This window comes from Mya arenaria, chromosome 1 (assembly GCF_026914265.1).
Source record: "Mya arenaria isolate MELC-2E11 chromosome 1, ASM2691426v1".
NCBI lineage: Eukaryota > Metazoa > Mollusca > Bivalvia > Myida > Myidae > Mya > Mya arenaria.
Genome location: NC_069122.1, coordinates 43,009,593 through 43,030,507, shown reverse-complemented (window position 1 = coordinate 43,030,507; position 20,915 = coordinate 43,009,593). Strand labels below are relative to the sequence as shown.

The window sequence follows — 20,915 nt, the reverse complement described above, 5'->3', positions numbered from 1 at the left end:
AACATGGACACGATTGATTTCATTCAAGATAGAGGTATTTTTGTTGATACCGTTATGTAGTTTTTATAAACTGCTTTGCTTACAAAGTAAATCAGGAAATATCGTACAACTAAATTTTTGTCCGAACCATCGCATGCTTCCGAATCTCATATACTCGTATGGTTCCTATGTAAACAAAGGATTTTGTAGCTGTCATTCCGACACATTTCATAGATTTCTTATTTTCATATCAGCACTTTGTCGACGGGAAATCCAATCAAGAAAACACTGACCCTCAAGCAGCTACTGTATTTGACCAGCTCACACCAGCTAGGCCTCCTCCAAAACTCAGATAAATATTTGAGCCACCAAAACAAAACGAGAACAGATCGGTCTGAATCGTAAGGTTTTATTTTCTGTATAAAACAATTTATTTCACTGTACATTTAAATCAATTATTATGTTCATTAGAACTTGATTCTGCCAAACATGTGCTGTAAAGACTTAGACTTATTATGAATAAAGAACAAGTCAAACATGCATGTATTTTCATTGTTATTCTTATATTTTGGGCCATTTACGTAAATCTACAATATTTAATGATAGTTCATCCAATGTTCAGAGTCCGGATCACATGCACACTCGATTAACAGTATTCTTAAAGTTGCACTCTCACAGAATTCTAGTTTGACACTTTTTGTCTCAGAATCGGCTTATTTTGGCATTCTTTAAATTAAGACCTAATATATAAATCACAAAGCAAACTTCTCCGAGCCAAAACATGATAAATGCAATCGAATCCTGTGTAAGTTGTCAAAGTGATCAATCTGTGAAAGTGCAGCTTTAACAGTGAAAAATAACTTCTGCTAATGCTATATATTTTAAAATATATTTGCCATTGCAATAAAGAGATATTCACCTACAATATCATACATAAACATCAAAGAAATATCAAAGTTTAAGTAATGTTTGCAAAACAACAATGTATTTAATAAATCTGATATTAAATATGCAACAACTGGTGTTATACTCCAAAACTGAAGCTAACATCATAGAGGTACATCCTTCCAAGAATCCATCAAAACAACATGCTGAACAACTTCAAGAACTCTCTTCAAAAGACCACACTTTCCTGAAATAAATAAAAGATGCCAATATTAAAATAAATCAGTTACACGTATTGTTAAATATTTTAATACTAGCTGTAAATGCTACTGCCTTTGATGTTTGCTTTCTACATGTATATCATAATGAAATATTGACAAGATACTAGCTAATGTTTTGTGGTTGTTGTTTTTCTCTGGACAAATAGTCCATTACTTTTGTACAGCAAAGTAAAACTAAATGTGTTATAAAAAGCTTTAAAATAGGTCCTACCGATTATTTGTAAAACTTGTCATCACTGGTTTTCTCTTGCGGTTGACATTGCCTGGACTGGCAAATATCATGTGTGTGGGGGGGGGGGCGGTTTCCGGTCTTATGCTAGGTCCCCTGTGGCGGTAGGCTTGTTGAAGACAATAATAAGGGGACTTCCTTATCTCCATCAATCAGAATACTTTAATGGTGTCAACGGTAAATAGCAGGAGACCCTCCACCAGCCTTAACCGGTAAATGGGGGGAGGGTAGTGTGTGTGGGTTAGAACCAGCTGCCCGGTCAGCTTAGTTGGTTAGAGCGCCGGGCTAGTGTTCTGGTGGTTGTGAGTTCGAGCCCCACACCGGGGGCACTTTTCCTCCCAGGTCTACTTTTACAGCCAGAGTGTGTGAACATGTTCCACAATTTCTGTAAGAACAAAAATCAAAGCATGTGAATGTTTGAGCAATGCAAAAGTTACAGATTGGTATCACCCACGATTGTCACTTGTCAACTATTACATTATTATTCATAAGGGGGAGTGTTCAATCGCTTAGAACTGAAACTTTTTATGCATAACCCCAATAAACCATTTCTGCTCATACTATAGAATACAAGGTTATACTGTATAGCTGGCAAGTAACTGTTATTTAATGTCACTTCCGGGTTCCCCATTCGGGCCATTTATGATTTACTCATATTGTGCGATGATTTAATCTTTGTTTCAACAATACTGTAAGAAGGACCGATGTTATTAAAAGTTAAACTTACCCTTGTTTGCATTTACAGTATGCGTCACACACGCTTTTCCTTTGTATCGATGTCAATGTTGACAACATGGCGGCTATCCGATTTTCTCTGACTTGGATAGATTTCACCCCGTAAATGTTAGATATCGTCATTTTCTAAAGATATATCGAGCCTTCCGATGTAGCAGCCAGTTACAAATTCCTTTGACTTCTATTTTTTTCGCATTGTAATGTCACATTTATGATAATTTGTCAGGAATATCGGAAAGCGAAACGACGCGAGACGCCATTACTTCCTCGTTTGTTTGACGGACACAGACAGAGTTCGCTCCCTTGATATCAGGGGGCGTGGCTTAGAAGCCGCTGTCGTAAGGTCAATTCAAGTAAGGTCGGTAGTTTTACGTTTGAAAATTGCAATACTTAATAGATAAAATACCCATGCTTTCATAGATAAGAAAGTTTACAAACATTTGAATACAATTAATTAGCTATTATAACGTTAGACTTCATTATGCTTAAACAGTGCTTAACGTATTGTACGTCATCTTTAACTTTATTCAGTTGGAATATTATGGTTGGTTATATTGTTAGACTGTACACAGTTTTTATATGTATTCTTAATCTTGCTTTGTTAATAATAAATATATGCAAGGCTGTTCTCTTTGTTATTTTGTTTGGTAATAGCTATACTTATAGTTATCAAAAGTATTTAACTTTTTGTTTACACATGTATTTATTTTGACATCATATTATTTATATAATATGATTTTATATCTGTATCTCTTAAAGACGAAATAAAAACATACATATATATCAGTGACAATACTTATTTCTAAACATACAATTATTACCAATTAAATACTTTTTCAAATGTATTACAATATGCAAAACGATGTGAAGAAATAGAATGCTAGCATTATGAAATAAATTTCTCGCCTTTAAGACATTAATTTCACTTTTTTAAAAATCTTAAAATGCGATTTATTAATCTCGTTAAAAGAGTTATATTTTTCCCTGATATTAGTGTTTTGATGTTACAAACAATAATTATTGTTGGCACATAAATTTGCCTTTTGTTTCGACAGACTTCTAATTTTGGATTAATTAAAGTCATTATATTTTTATTGTTAATTAAATTCCATGAATAGAAGTGTTTACTAACAAAGTCGATCATTTTTTTTAATTTTCAGCGCAAGGATTGCATGTATTATATAAAGTGCAATAAGGAAATGACGGCACTTTTATTCATATAATTACGATAGATGATAACTAAAATATAATGTCAATTACGTACTAGCTTATGCAAACACAACCCAAATGATTTAGATTATACATGAGCGCCTTCGGGCGCAAGCACGCAAACGCACACTATAAATATATTAAAATGCGTTATGTATGTTTCCATTAATCGGAAATCGTTTTGTATTTTATTGAGAGAAACACGATTTTCATAACATAAGTTAGAAAAATGCATAAGTGTATATTTAATTTTTAATTGAATGTTTTGTAATCATGATATTCACAAATCGAGAATAAATAAAACTCCAAGAGGTTTTATTTTCGGACAATCCCAAAATAGATATTCCATTGTTTTAATGTTTGTACTTCTTTTAGGTGATTTACTTAAATCTTAGGCGTTTATAACCTTCAACCAAGACATGAAATATTCTCCAGGATTGACAATCAGCGACTGGTCAAATATATCCTAGTAAACCACCAGACATCGTTCTAATTTAATCAAAGCACAATGATTGACAATCGGCGACTTTATAGGAGATATTATGACAGACATCCTGTATCACGTCGAGTTCGATGTAAACGCGTATCTGCCGAAGGCGAACCCGATCAAATCCGCAGCCGAGCCAGATAAACTTTCTCCATTCACGGCACTAACCTAGTATTCTATTTCTCATGTTACTTTGTTTAATTAAACACTATTAATAACTTTAAAATTATTAAGTATCTTTAAAAGTAAGGGGGGCAACTGTTTTTCCCTGTGACGTCATTACACTCGGAGTCAATGTTTAAATCGCCCCCAAAACAGTTCTCAAAACTATTCAACTTCTTTCAATACGTTTGTATTCAAAGTCATTTTAATACGTCAATATTATTTCAAAACATAAAAAAGCTTTTAAAATACATAAAAATGGAACAGTCTCCAAACATTATCTGATGATGTAACAATTATTCCGCAAGTCACAGAGTACAGTACACAGGTCATGGTTCAAGATCACGAGTGTTTACAAACAACGCCACATGTTAAAAGCATTTAATTTATGTTGATAGTGTTGAATGTTCAGAACTGTACCGGCAAAGAGATCATTCATTTCTGTTGTAAGGGGGATTTTGTCATTCACCACAGAAATGGTATAAAATATCGACGAGTATCGTTGAATGCTGTTTCACAGTTTCCAGTATTTGCGGGTGGGGTAAGATTTTTACATCACATGTACATTTCCAGGTCGATTGTTTTGCCAATGTCATTATCATGCAGAGTAATGGAAGTTTATGGGCGAGTGATTGTTGAGTTCGGTTGGTTGCGGTCTATTGATAAGATACTGAAATACTATTTGTGCTTTTCCTCTGACATTGCAGAATATAGAAAGGACGTTCGTGTTCGCGGTCACATGACAACCTGACTGTAGATAAACATCACGTGATTTACTAACCTAATATCCTAAAGTTTACACGGCACCTTGTTATTGGACCGATTTGTATGCAAGTGACAGGATAAATGTTTATACACAGCACACAGCGTCATCAAGTTCGTCAGAAAAGCGCCCTTCCGTAATGTTCCGTTTATTATACGTCCCCTTTGATTAATGCCCTTTTCTAACGCACCGCTTTTAGTTTAATTCAACGTTACTGCACTTTTTCCGTACATGTTAGGCCAACTAGAGGCACAAGATTTTTGAAATGCTTAGTTTCTTGTTTGTGAAGAATCCTTACGTATTGCTGGAGACGACCCTTCGTGATTATTTTTTTTGACTGTGTTATCGACACGCCTACTGCTTGCATATGCAAAGGAACGTCACAATATCTTGCATTGATTAACAGGTCTTTTTGACAGGCGCTAGGCTTAATTTCAAAGCTTATGCACTGTGGGGGTGGGGGTGGGGGTGTGTTTGCTAACACTAAGTCAGTTAGAATTTCAAAGAATCATTTCCGCTCTGGTCCCTTGGGTAACTTATTCACGAAAGAAGTACTTAATAAACTCTTACTGCTACTTAGAATTAAAATGATATTTCCCGGAATTTCTATTCCGAACATGACTTAATGAATCAATCGCATTAATAATTTTTTAATTTGCATATTTTTGAATATAAACACAAATTAGCAATCAAATAGAATAATTTCTAATAGAATTACAGTACGATCTTGAAAATATGTTTCTCTAAAGTACGTTGATATTGTTAAAAAAATATTCTGTAAAATATATCACAATATACTATGTTGGTACCGTTTTGAATCAAAGAGCTTAAATCGTTGAAAGGCTTTCGGCCTGCTACGTTTTGTGAGTATAGTCATGTAATTGTTAAACAAATTAACTTAACATAAACATCTAAAGATAGTATATACTTGCTCATGAATTCCTTCGCAAATACTTTGAGATTCTTCAGGTGATACGTAATCAAGGAAGAGCGCAATGATGGTCACTTATAAACTGGTCAAATATATCGTCCCAAACCGTTGCTCGAATGGTGTCGTGCTAATCCAACCGGAGCTTTATGATTGACAATCAGCGACTGATCAAACATATCGTCGTGTAAAGTTGGTCGAATGACGTAGTGCAAATCCAATTAGAACGCAATGATTAAAATCGGCGACTGGTCAACTATTTTGTCGTGCACCGTTGGTAGAATGACGTTGCGCTAATCTATTCAGAGCGTAATGATTGGCAATCCGCGACTTAAAATATAAATATACCATGTAGTCAAGGATAATGTTCAATTAATATCGTGTGATAAAAGTGAATAGCGTTTAAATCCACAGCACTTTAGCTATACCCCCTTTCACTTATTGTTCTTGTTGTCATTCCGATGTTGGAATTAATGTGAGTACAAAAGCATGGAAAACGCCGTACTCCACGTGATGAGACATAATTAAGAATATTCAACAAGCATTTTGTGTAACAAACATGTAGAAAATGCCCAAGAAACATGCACACTAACAAAAACAATAACAATCTATGTTGCGGCGTAGCTATTAACCTTCTCATAGCTCCCTATGACAATTCGTGCTTAGGTTAGCTAAACAGATTGCATGTGACTTTCTGTGATTTTTTTTTTACAAAATAATGGTTTAAAACGATGTTTGGCTCAAGAAAGGAAGGATAGCATCAATCGGGGTAAAGCTGAAACACAGTAAAACGTAATTGTTTCGTTGGAAATAACCAGGTTTAATGCCGATTTAAATAAACGACATACGATTTGAAATTATTCATCGGAAGAATTTCAAAACTGAGTGGGCTAAGATAGGCCTTTAAAAATAAAAGCTTTAGGTATTACCTCGATCTTAAAGGAACATTTCGTGTAAAGCTTTCTCTGCATATTGTCTTCTTGTAGCGAACATGTATGCCATTTCTGTCGAGTCCGCGTGCGGAGAGCGAGAAATAGTTGCACAATTGCGGTTTTGTGTATGTGTGTATACGTGCGTGCATCAGTGCAGTAGTGCGACAGGTCTTGACCATGCATCTTAGGATTTTGAAAAACATCGCGATGACGGTTCACCATGGTGATATGGCTTCTCGCGCACTGGACCAAGGTCTGTACCTTGAAGGTCACTCTCAGATGTCAAAGGTTTCAATAATCAATGTCAAAGGCTCAAATATGTCTGAGTCAAAGGCTCTTTCGACTAGGTAGATTTACCGTCTGTTTGCGTCAAGTGTTTAATCCTTATTATGGAACTTATTGATGTTGAGTGTTAACCTTAACAAAACAAGGTTTGAAAATGCATAGTGATCTTCCCTTTTGGGTTATAAACAAGTAGGCCACGATGATTCGATTTATCTGATTTCATAGGTTTAGAAGTACTAAGCGGATACTCAACATTCGCTCTCAGTATTGTCATGTAGCAGTCAACGTTGAATGTATGTGTCTGTGATTTGCGAACTGCAAGTTTGCTTGATGTAGGGAATTACTGCCGCTATCAACTAATTCAGGACTGCCGTAGGTTAACGGAAAGACAAATAAACAGCAGATCGAGATCAACTGCAAGATAATGTCGTACAAATTGAAGAGAAACGGTTTGATCGATGACTCTGGGCTTACAGCAAACCGACCGTTGACGATTCACCCACACAATTGTTACAGCAGACCAAAGGCAACTGACCAAATTGAGAGGGACGACCGCCGTCAGGCAGATGAGTGAGGCCGACAAATGACATTAAGTCAACTTTAGACATTTCACTGAAAATGGTAGACGGATCTAGGACAGCAGACCGACAATTGTTGTATAACCATAGCACACCCAAAGATGTTCGCAGATGAATTAATGACAGCAGACCTCTTTTAGCAATAGTACTTAATATAACTTACACACTTCAAACCCGCGCCAGTTAGGTTAACGTTAACTTTAACGCTTTATAAACTCTATATTAAAAGGCAATGAATTATCAAAAATATCTACCCAAAAGGAGAAAAAACTGTGAAAGAAAAAGACGTCCCATGAAAATAAAAAAAAATACAGTGTTCAATGGATTGTCTGAATACGAAGGGCTAACTCATAAGAGCATACAGTGACAGCACACCGATATAAGATAGTCCGCATTAACTTATTACAAATCATAACAAGGGCTGTCACAGAGACTATTCCGCCGCTTTTATGGTTAAGGTTTGCACAATTTGGTGAAAATTGCATGGATCACTGTACAACTAGATAACATACAAAACCTTAACCAGAATTTCTGAGTCAAATAATACAGGGGCAAAATTTGAAAAATATGCAAGCATAAGTTATCATATTTGATTGAATAAACTTAAAGTAGGTGCTGAGTTATTGATTTGTATCATTCAAACGAAGATTATCTAAGTCGAAAAATAAAGGTCCACTATTTGCAATATATGCAAAATACAGTTTTCGTACGTGGTATTCAAGTAGATTGGATGGATCAGTATCGTTGTATAGAGCATGTGTACGTGCTCGCTGCCATATCTGTGGTAACATGCAACACCTGAATTAGAAGTTTTCCTTCGAATTAAAAAAGGGCCAAAGATAGCATTATATGAAAAAAAAACAGTTATATTACTTTGTTATTCGAGTAGGTCGGTTGGTTGAGTATCGTTGTATAAAGACTCAATGCAATATATGAAATAGCTACCGAGATATTAATCTTACATATGCGTACATTCAACATTGCTATGTTGAAAAATAAAGGGCTGTACTTTGCATTATATGCAAGGAATAGTAATTTGACTTTATTAATTAGGTAGGTTGGTCATTGCGGAAGTTTCAATGCAAAACATGATGTATTTGCAGAGATATTGACTTAAATTTTGTTATATGCAAAACCTTAACCTGACTTTGTAAGTAAAAAAATAAAGGGCCATTATTTGCATTTTATGAACAATAGAGTTATCTTATTCAATAATTTAAGTAGGTTGGATGGGTAAGTACCATTATGCAAAGTCTCAAAGCAAAACATTCACTAGTTGCTAATATAATTCAATCTATGTGCTTACATGCAAAACTGTAACCAGAATTTCGGAGTCGAACAATAAAGTTTAGTTTAAACATATTTTTGCAACGATCGTGAACAATTAATTATAACATTATATTAATCACTCTCGTTGGCATGATTTACCGAGAGAGTGTGGCCTTGTGTTGTGACAGAACCCGGAGAAAACCCACTTGTCCGGCTTGGTGACCACAAACCAAACTCACATGCGCCCAAGTCGGGAATCGAACCCAGGTCGCCTAACCACTGCACTAACCGGACAACCAAACAATCGAACAAAAAAAGGCAATGATGTGCATGAAAGGCAAGATAGAGCTATATTACTTGAATAATCAAGTCGGATAGAAAGTCTTACTCAAAATGAGACACATTAAAATGATAGCCGAGATATTATTTGTTCAATAAATCTTTTGAACACTGTTGACAATTTTGTACCAGACGTACTTTGTATAATCATAGTTTATGGCCCCTAATGATTGCCGGGGTATATGTGTATTCCACTTGTTAACGTTCAAAAAAATATTTAAAGACAATTAAAAGACTTAACCAAAATTACCTATACTTTTTTAAAACATAAGTGATATTTTGTATAGTTTACAAATACCAGCTCAATACATAATACTTCTTCTAAGTAATCATAAGTTGGAGCCAGGCGGTGCATCTCTAAATCGCCAAAGCACGTTTGCTTCACTAACGCAAACATATCCTTTTTAAAAGATAAATCTCATTTAGGAGAAGTGTAGTGCACAGACACCATAACTTTGGGTGCATTTTTATTTTTTTGCCCTTTGTTAATTTTCAAAGTTATCCTTTGTTGTAAGGCGAAGTTAATACTGTTATTAATTCGGCGGTGGAAATGGCAAACTCCACGACCACCGGAACACTCAATTGACGCTCTAACAAACTGAGCTAAATCAGGAGGCTGGTTCTTACCCTTGACACACTACAATGGCAAGGATCAATCAAGCAAAGATTCCTATAAAACTTAGCTGTGCTCTGATATCGTTATGAATGATCATCTGATGAAGTAAATATTTTTTAAGATTTATTCTATTGACAATCAAATTAGGTACAAAATGTTTGCTAATTTAAATATCTATTTCTCGTTATCTTCTATAGGTATTGCCATTCAAACGAGAGAGCCGCCAAGAGGTGTTTAATTGACACCAATTAAACAGTATTTAAAGTAGTTGTTCTTAAATTTCGTTTTTCGTTAATGTTTATACGATTTTATAAAACCAAGTTCATGGCTTTGCATCACTGGTTTATTACTAGTTCTGTCAATGTAATGTTTTTCGAGTCACTAAAAATGAACTGTTTTGAACATTGTCAGTTTTAATGAAGCAATAATACACAATTGCAGTACTGTAATTTATTGTGCGTGCACGTTTGGCTATCGGGAAACTTATCACCCAAAATGTATTGCAATCAAAGCGACGCTCATTCGTGCCATCCAAAATAATAAACTTATTTATAGTCATTGGCTGGCTTGGCCACTTGCTGCGGCCCTACAGATGAGAATGGGTTTACTGATGACGGCGACTAAATTGGTGATGTCAGAAGACCGAATTATGACAAGAATAGTTACTGGACTGACGGTTTGCTTTGTAATAATTGATGATGAAAAACATGTGACAGATCAGGTCCATTGATGGAATTAAACCGACTTACAGTAAAACAGTATGGTACTCTGTATTTATTTAGATGAAGACATGCCGACCAATGACAGTGCCGAACGTCTCATGGTCGCAAATCGACCGATCATGACGGACCAACATATGACAGCGAACGGTCTTAGTACATCGAACTCATCGCTGATAACACATCAACCAATGACAGAGGAACAACTGATGAAGCAATCTTACAGATGCTAGCGGATATTATAGTGATAAAATGTAGTAGTTATGTTCAATGTATAAGAAAATATTAGAACTAAATAACTGTCTAACTCTTAATTTGGTGTTTCTAAAGTACGGATAATTTAGCTGACCTTGTACCATGATTGAGATTGAAATTATTTGTCTCGCCTTAACATAAACTCCCATATGGCATGGTAACAAAAAGGCGGAGATTACCTGGGCAATACATTTCGTGCTGATAAGTTACAACGCTTTTGACTTATACGCACGCAAATTGGAACTTTCCCTTGAAAACCTGGCTCAAATTCACCTACAACCGTCGTAAATGAAAGAATACAACCGCGTTTAAGCCCTCATATATAATTTCAATAACTTCGGTTTTGGGCGAAGTAACTTAAGCATGAAGAATGTATAACAAAAGTAAATAATGGTTCGAAACATGCGGACCATATAGATAAGGAAGGAAATTGATAATGATTACTGATTAATATGTGATTTCATGGTCTGGGTTTTACTTGTTTTTACTTGTACAGATAAATAATTTGTTGTTTGTGTTTTTTTCGCTCCGTTAGTTGAGGTAATGCTAAAAAGTATGTGTATCAATCATCTAATTTAAGTTGCAAATTCTGGCAAATTACATACTTTTTTTCATTGATGTTAAGTTAAAATAATGAAGCATTTCTAGCATAACATGGTTGAATGTTTGATCGAACTTTGAAAGTAATTTGCAACACTTGTTCTTACAATTAAGATGTCATCCCGGAAAGCGTATACTAAGTGAAAATCTTAAAAAGTAAATATCAATAGTTGACATTTATATAATGTTTGTGAAAAGCCACTAATATCGTAACTAATGGGATTTTGTTATACGATTCACGTTTTTTTTTAAATACTTTTTTGTATAAAACACTGTGATAGGCAATCAATCATTATAATAAACGTTTTCAAAACTGCGGTAGAGCTCCAAACGTACATAGCATGTATAGGAATTATAAGAAAAAATAAACAATGCCATATAAAAATATTCATTCAGGTAGCTTATACATATATATATATGCATGTACTCAACAAATAACAAATGTGCTAATATATATATATCATGGTTTAGGCCGGATGCAAATTTAATCCTTTGTTTCTTAATGCGCATGAAACTTTTGTTATTAAAATAATGGAGTGCAATCATACTCCCTAAAAATGGCTTCATTTGGTTAAGAAAGGGTATTCAAAAATAATGTTTTTAAAACGAAAATAAATAAATGCGGAGATGACTGAGAAACTAAATATTTTATTTGGCCTTACACTTACATTCTTTATTTCGTGTACAATAAGATTTATTAGATTCTTTTTGTTGAGTTTATGTTTTTTGTCTCTCATAAAGAAATCGACATTCAACTCTTGGACGCACTATAATGTTGAGATATAACTTACTTTTAAAACTGAAATAATGGACGGTTTTGACTTCTACTTTGAATACAAAACATATTTGAAATGTTCCGATGCTTCTTTAAGTTTAAATTCCCACAATGAGAGTTCAAACGATATTGTTTGCACTTTATGTAACTGATAACTGCCTTAGTATTTTGAAAGCTTGAAAGGAACCTACTTATTTACACATTTTCATGAATTACATTGTCTTGGACACAGGAATGTTTTGACAACTTCTGAGACAAAACTAGGTAAAATAGGTGCGTCCATACAATATCTGAACTTCATTTCAGTCAAACAGAACATAAAGTAAGGACGTTTTAAAGGACAATTTAAAGTTTCCGACAATTATATTTTGTACCCAAACAGTTATTTCTTTATTTAACAAATTTTCATTGGAAGATTATTAGAAGTAAGAACCAAGAGATTACCAATAGCAAAGTCAACAGGTGTGGTCCATGCTCTTAATCTAAGCAGTAAGAAAAAGACAAATGGTGGTTGACATTGTTTGCATTGTAGCAGAAATTCTTACAGCATGCTTATTGTTGTTAACTCAGTATATGAATGGCATTATATCTGATATATCTTTGCCATAGTTTGTATTTCAGTCTAAACGTTTGAGGGGAATGGTGTAAAATGCCAATTTAACTCAAATACATCCTTGTTGCAACGTTCAACAAATACAATACCAAATGAACGTACATGTAACATTAATTAAAATGTAAAATTATTATATCAAATAAAAATTACAATGAGATGAAAAATCTGCTCCACTATATAACAGGAGACTGTTTATTTGAAAATGTAAACACACAATAAGAAGTCGACCATATGCATTAAAACAGTTAACTGTAGAAACGCTAATATTTACAACTACATAATCGTGTTTGTCAAAGTGTTCGTTATGTGAAAGTTGACACCGCTAGTTCTTTAAATGGATTGTGCTTCAACTCACAGTTCTTGTAAGGGGCCATGTTTTGTAATGAGGTAAGAAGAATGATCAAACCACTGTTGACGGTGCTTTTATGAATACCCATATTCAAGTGTTCATTATCCTGGTAGATCAAGACATTTTATTTAGTATCAGTACTTGAGTGTTGATAGGTATAATCTTGTTCACAAATGTGTTTTTGAAAAATATATAGCACATAGGATATTAAAAATTTCAACCCATAAATATTTGCAGTGCTATCTCATCGTCGTGACGTACGCGGCATAACGGCATGAAAATTAGAAGCCTAGCGGCCTGGCGGCCTAGCAGCGTGTAATTGGCGGTTTGGCGCCCTAAAGTCATCAATTAAGTCAGATTTAGCAGACCAACTTTGGTTTCTATTTCAAATCATTTTTAAGGGTTGTCTTCGAAAAGAAAATTTAAATGTATGATTTTTATGTAAAATTATCATCCAGTAGCAATTTTCAATATTTTTTCAAACAAAATGAACGTGCAATCCAGCGGCCTAGCGGCGTAAAGTTAGTGGCTTGGCTGCCTAGCTTGTTTTCTTTCTTTTTTAATAACAATGTTATATAAATTACATTTTCATTCACAAAATAAAATTCTATATCGATTATGAACATTTCCCCTAAATGTCGATCCAGCGTCCCGAATTCTTTTCTATTCACAGCATTTTGTATCCGGTTTCTTCAAAAAGCCATTACAAAGTAATTATTTCTATGCACAAATTCGACAGCGATTATCAACATTTTACCAAAAAGTCGATATAGCAGGCCAGCGGCCTGGTGCCCAAGTGGCATGTAGTAAGAGGCCTGGCGGGCTAGCGGCATAGAATTGTTAAAAAATATATTTCAGTGCATTATTTATGCGTTTCTTCTTAAACATAGATAAGTTAATGTTTTTTAATCACAAATTAACATCCTATAGCGATTATCAGCAGTTGTACTAAACGTCGATCAAAAAGCCTAAAATGGTTTCTTACTTCAAAGCCATTTAAGATGGTTGAAGCAATTAAATTAATGTTTTTATACACGAATTATCACCCGGAAGCGATTATAAATATTTCCCCATCAAGTCGATCAAGCAGTCCAGCGGCCTGAAGTTTTCGGCCTGGCGGCATAGCGACGTGAAGTTAGCGGCCTTGCGGCATAGTGGCGTGAAGTTAGCGGCCTTGCGGCTTACCGGCCTTAATGTATTGATCTATTAAAAACCTTTTTGGGGTTTTCTTCTTAAAGAATGATGTTTTCATTCACAAATCAACAACCTCTATATATGGTCAGCATTTTCACAAAAAGTATATCTTTCAGACCAAAATTGCTTTCTATTTGAAAGCATTTTCATGCGTTTTCTTTAAAAAGTATAATTTAATTTATTCAATGCGCAAGCGGTTATCAATAATTCGTTTTAAAAATCCATCGGCTTTAGGTTTCCGGCCTGGCGGCCTTATTTCTTTTATTATTTCAATGCATTCATATCGTGGCGATTATCGTCAGCCATCAACATTGTCGATAAGGCAGACATTTGTTTTCTATTTCATAGATTTTTTTTAATTGTTTCACAAACAATTATGAATTATTGTTTTTTAATCACAATACCTGAAGCAAGTAACATAATTTCCTTAAAGAAGTCGCCCTAGAGTTGATCTTTTAGTCAAGCGGCATAGTTGCGTGAGGTTAGTGAATTGGCCGGTAAATGACTTCCATTATTAATGGACTGATTTTCTTGTAACCATGCACAAGTGTTAACCACATCAGATTCGTAGCTCAAAGGGCAATAGCACAGTGCTCTTAAAAAACTTTGCCATGCACAGTCGGATTATAGAATGCCTTGGCACAAAAGTTTTCTATAATATATAAACGCGTGGCGTGCATAATGCAGGTCCGTAGCTCAACAGACAAGGTCACAGTAACTTTTTGACTATGTGGGTATGATGAGCGTGTTGTTCGTGTTATGCCTGTGACTTTTTTCATAATTGGGTCTTTAAAAGACTTGGAACAACTGTTCACCATAGCATTACGATATGCCTTATTCAAGAACTAAACATATACCTTATACGTCAAGATCACAATGTACTTTTGGATATTTTCTTTATGTAAAGTGTAGTGATGTTGCCGTCTGTGTTGACTTATTTTTTTTAAGTAAATAACAGGAGTTTAGTTCTTAATTGGTTACATGTTCACATATTTAGGCCAACACTCAAACCTCATTTCTATACATAAATAGATATACATGTATTCATATTTCAAGGTCAATGTCATAGTTCAATGTCATATGATTTCGTGCGTGCTACAAAAGTCGTTAACCCGTTGAAGGATTTCTTTTTGATAAGTTGAGCATTTGACCCTTGTTTAAAGAAAATCCTTACAGGGGTTTACGAATTGTGTAACAATTTAAGGTCTCTAGGCCGCAAGTCCGCCAAGGTACGCCGCTAGACCACTTGGCTGATATATCAATATAAATATTGCAACTCGCATTAAAAGGCTCAACAGCAAATGTCTTGAAATACATAACAATGTCAACTTATTTAAGGCCGCTATGCAGCTAGGGCACCAGGCCGCTAACTTCACGCCCTCAGATGCCGCTATGTTTTTTGAAACAAAGTGTTGATAATCGCTTAAGAAAGATAATTTTTTCCATAGAAACATTAATTTAAAGAGGCCTTTAGAAGAAAACGCATACAAATTGCTTTCAATAGAAAACAATTCTGAGCTGCTCAAACGAAAATTAACGAATATGCTGATAATCGCTTAGGATTGTTCAATTATGAATAAAGAAAAACATTTATTTATCATTGTTTAAGGAAACAATGCATGAAAAATGCTTTGAATGAGAAAACAATTTTATGCAGTTAGGCCGCTTTTGTTACACCACCAGGCTGCTGTATTGCTTATTCAATGTTTTGGGAAAATGTTGATAATCGCTTTAGAATAATATATTGTGCATAGAAAACATCAATTTATAATTGTTTCTTGAAGAAAACGCATCAAATATGCTTAAACAGAAAACAATACTTGGCTGCTCGAAAGATTTTTTGGGAAAATGCTGATAATCACTATTAGATGTTAATTTGTGGGCAGAAACTATGAATTAATCATTGTTTTAAAACGCATAAAACATACTTTGAAATAGAAATTACTTTCGGCCGCTTTGCCGCTAGGTCGCTAGCTTCACGCCGTTAGGCCACTGGGTCGCTTTACTGCGTGATCGATATTGTAGAAAAAAAATGATTATCGCTATATGATGTGAATTAAAAACATTAATTTATCGTTGTTTTCTCAATTAACGCATAAAAACTGTTTTAAAATAGAGAACAATGTTATGCCGCTAGCCCGCCAGACCGCAAACTTCACGCCGCTAGGCCGCCAGGCCGCTAATGTCACCCCGCTAGCCGCTTACTTCACGCCGCTAGACTTCTAGGCCGCTAATTTTACGTACGTATCATTGTGTACAACGGATTGAACATTTCTTACTGATGTATCACATCGCTTACGATACTTGCATACTTCGAAGAAGTCGCGTACTTTTACAATTCGATATTCACTGGGTTTGTCTACCACGTAAATCCCAGTAAGTTTAACAATAGCGTCGGTATATGCATTTGTACTAATCACGTGACATTGGCATGGTAAAATGACGCAATTTTTACAAGGATGTGTTTTATTGTTTATATTATGTAAAATGATGTGTTATCGGCCTTATACTAGCTCGTATTGACAATTCTAGTTTTTTGGCGGAAATTAAGAATTCACCGATGTTGGGACCATCTAGTGTCAAGCCCCTTTAAAAAATCACCACCATGTGACTTCTGTGCTTTGCTAATTTAAAAGGTTTCATGTCTGTCGTGTATTTATATTACCCGATGGATGTATGAATATACCTCGAGTGTTACCACTTGGCAAATGTAACAGTTTAAGATTTGTATCTCGTTATAATATAACTTAAACTCAAACAAATGTAACAATGTATGCTGTTGCACTTCAAATGTTGTTAAAAAAATATTTATGTGCTTTATAGTATTTTAAAAATTAATAAATTAATATTCGCATTAAATGTGCAACACGCATGTCCATTAGACATTCGTAAGCGATAGCCATGTATGGTGGGTAATAATTATCCTTGAACAAAATAAAATAGTTTTTACCCGAGATAGTAGGGCAATATTGGACCGACGGCAGTTATAAGGCAAATATATTGTGAAAATTACGATATCTGGCAAATATTAAATTAACGTCGGCTCGGCATTCACTTCCGCAGACGATGTACTGTTGTATTTACACGCTACTTATTGTTGTGGTGATTGTTGCATTTCCCACTGTTACACAACAATATTATGCAAATGATTCGTGAACTGTGGCTACATGTTGACATCAAAATAACATCGACCCGACCCGAATTCGATATTTAATATCATATCTTAAGTCTTAAATACGTCGGCCCAACTTCAATGTGATATTGTTAACAGATGTTGGACCTATCAAAGCGGACCGATATCAAACCGACATTTAACTGTCGTCTGCCCGATAATGTTAGCGACATCAGTTAGATATTGAAATGCGTGTTGATAAAGCATGTCACTGACTTCATTTAGATGATAGGTTTGTTGTTAACCGATACTATCTTCAACGTTAATAATTATTCTATAAAATGGTTGGAAATCAAACCATAATTTAAATTATTTACGTTTTATATCTCTCTGCGTTTTCAAACTTATTCTTAACACTACCATAACACTTACCATATTGTAACCGAGAGAATCGTCGCTTTGTGCTAGTAACGCCGTCATCAACTGTGGTGCCCTTTGATGTGTTCTAAACATAACGTCTAACTCGTGGAGATTGAGCAAATGTGGAATCACAACGTCAGAGAAAGCAAGACCACGTAATGCGAGTTCTTTAAGGTGTTTGAGATGTCCAAGGTCGAGTTGTGAATTATTTGATAGACTGGAACCATCGACGCTTAGGTGTTCAACACGTTGAAGTTTGCAGAAGATGTCCTCAGCTTTACATGGCAAATCAATTGGTTTCAATGTGAGTTTTTTCAAACATGTTATATTGGAGGACAAAATTGAAGTTACCAGTTTGACTGCACTTACGTTACGACTGAATTTTATTTCGCATTCTAATAATCCATTCAAATTCAATAGGTTTATGTCCTCACAGGTAACATTTTTCAAATGAAGAAATTTTAGATTAATGCATGTCTCTAAATCCAAAACACTTGGATCTTTCTTGTACATCAACACAGAAGGTATGTCACGTTCCTTAATGTTTAATGACACAATATTTGATTTGTTTTTACCGCAGCAGTCTGTCATTCGCTTTTCAAAACGGTCTTTTTCATCAAAATCATCATGATCATCATCATAATAATGATAATTATCATCATAATTATAATCATCATCATCATAATCATCATTGGCATCATAAGCGTAATTATTATAAACATCCAGGTAATCACGATAACCACGAAAGACAATATGCTGATGCATGAGCTCCATCCCGGTGTGTCCTTTTTTCTCCGCCTCCTCATATCCTTTCAGTAGCATGGACTGGAAGGACGATGCTTTTTCAGGTGAATAACCGGTTCTTTCAATGTCTTCAGTAAATATTTCATTTAATGTCTTCGAAAACACTTCAGCAGCAGTTATATTCAGGCCACATAGAAACAAAAACATCTGAGTCAAGTTAAGCACCCCTTCTTCCATGTCATTTTTATATAATTCCTGAACGTGTTGACAATGTTTGAACAAATCGGATCCGCAATTCGCTAAAAACAATGCTGCCAAGTATTCTTGAAGCGTTTTATGTAAAAATTGATAAGACGGGGATCTTTCACCTATTTTATTACTGCAAGACATGATGCCAGATTCAAGAGACATCCGTTGGTACTCCTTCTTTAACTGATCCCCTCTAATGCCAAAAACAATGGAATCGTCCTTATTTGCTGACAACAGTTTACTGAAAGCTAATTCACTCAAAGAATCCAGAAATTCCTTCGGAATGTCGTTGTCCTCTATTTCCTTCTTGTCTGCCATTTCACACCACCGTTCTTTTATTATTTCCTTGTAAACTTCAGACTGAGACATGTTTGCCTTTAGTTTGTTTCTGAACCAGAGCCAAACAACGTGAACAAGCACGATTGGAATACCCCTGAAATGCCACAGACCTTTCTTTTTTAGGGTTTTAACGCAGGTATTTGGACGTTTGTTTACTTCGTCTTTCTGAAGTTCCTGAATTACTCTCCGAACAAGTGTTCGAGGTGACTGAACGCCCTGCATCTTCACATGGTTGCCAAGCTTTAAGCGGGTTAACTTTAGCTCCGCTAGTTTGTATGGTCGTGTTGTAATCAGTGTTGTGCAATTCATCCAACATGTTTCAGCATGAGGAATTCGTTCATCACGCTTACAGCTACCATGTTTCCACTCGTCTAAACCATCAAGCAGAAGAAGACAATATTCTGATTTTAAAATCTCGGCTAACAGTTCTTTTGACTCTTTATAATCTGAATTGATCTGTTCAATCAAACACTGCAATATCATATCCTTGATGTTGCATCGATCTTCAACTTCTCGCAGCCTAATGTAGAATAAGAACGCGAACTGGCTTAACAGGCTGTCTTCTTTTGTCTCCCCTTTTCCGTCCTCCTTCAGTTTACACCAGTCATCGACAATCTTTTACACAGCGAGGACTTGCCTGTGCCCGGTTCTCCCTCCACGAATATTGTTTTAGCCATCATGTCATTGTCGCTCAGAAATATCTGATCTATTTTTGATATATCTTCATCTGTTATTTGACCATCTTTTTCTTTCTTAGTCTTCCAATTAAGTTTGGGCTTTTCATAAATGTCTTCTACAGCTGCATCAATGTCTAATCGGACGTTAATTCTGACAGCAGCGGTTGTTTGGTAATGGTTTAGCAACTGTTTCTGTAAATCTGAAAAACATATAATTTTTCGTTTAAGGTATTTCGAAATGAAGTACTATTCAATAATAATGTTAGTATCAGATGTTTTATGCTGTTAGCAAGTAATAAAAAGTTAAACCAACGCTTTCCCTAGTTACATGCATATTTGACAAACAAATAAGTTGATTATTGAATTTCTAATAAAGGACAAAAATTAGCGGTTGTATTATTAAGTGGGATGTGAAGCATTACTAAGCTTATGTTCGATGGCATTGTTATAAAGATCACTTAGTAATTAATAACAGGAATTGACATTAGACATTTGCGATAACAGCACAAATGTCATGACAACTTAATGTATAATTCTGTGAGTTTCAGTAATGCATTGTAGTTCAAAATGTATGGCGGGTGGTGGTGTTAGTAGTCCCGGCGTGAGCACATTGAAGTGTCCCAGAGTGACAGTTCAACCACCGCACACCTATCCTGGGCATACTATCAGGCGGTTAACCAGTACTAGGTGCCTTCACCTCTGCAAGGAACTGACATTTTCTGTACATGCCAGGGGCAGTGGTACAGTGCGAATAGTCGTTCAAAGGATTTCATAACTAATCACAACAGAAGTAATCTGTTCCGCCCGGGAATGGAACCCGGGTTGTCCGATTCATAGTCCAACGCTCTACCGATTGAGCTAACCGGGCGGACTATGTATGGCTTTGACACTAATTCCTTATAAACGAATGTGTGATCCTTGACTTGTTGAGAGCACGAGGTTTATGTGCCACATATCCTAATGCAGCTGAAAACATTCATGGAAGTTAGATTGAATTCATATAAAAAACTAAAAGACTCAAAGGTCATGTAAGAGACACGAAATATTCTATAATATTCATAATGTACATCGTTGCCATTACAGATGACAGAAGTCCAGGAATGATGTGTATGTAGTGCAATAGTTCAAAACCAATATATCTTTGTGAAAAATCTTCAAATAATAATATATAAAGAGCAGGAGCAGTGTCGAC

At 35.3% G+C, this 20,915-nt stretch overlaps 2 protein-coding genes and 1 long non-coding RNA gene across 3 annotated transcripts in view; all 3 read right to left on the bottom strand.

Moving 5' to 3' along the window:
- LOC128228885 (uncharacterized) overlaps positions 1-19,529 on the bottom strand; it is a 28,873-nt gene extending 9,344 nt beyond the window's left edge. Inside the window, exon 1 of the mRNA XM_052940432.1 lies at positions 17,727-19,529. Coding sequence (XP_052796392.1) covers positions 17,727-19,529 — 1,803 coding nt within the window. The remainder of the gene's footprint in view (positions 1-17,726) is intronic.
- Positions 518-2,402, bottom strand: LOC128228918 (uncharacterized). Its single transcript, XR_008260007.1, has 3 exons — positions 2,102-2,402; positions 1,357-1,759; positions 518-1,111 (listed from the first exon to the last, which is right to left on the bottom strand). It is a non-coding gene; the product is annotated as an uncharacterized LOC128228918 (long non-coding RNA).
- A 107-nt stretch (positions 19,530-19,636) lies between the features above and the next one.
- The window catches only part of LOC128228896 (uncharacterized), a 37,195-nt gene continuing 35,916 nt past the window's right edge, over positions 19,637-20,915 (bottom strand). The window contains exon 5 of the mRNA XM_052940443.1: positions 19,637-19,923. Within this exon, the coding sequence (XP_052796403.1) occupies positions 19,637-19,923 (287 nt within the window). The remainder of the gene's footprint in view (positions 19,924-20,915) is intronic.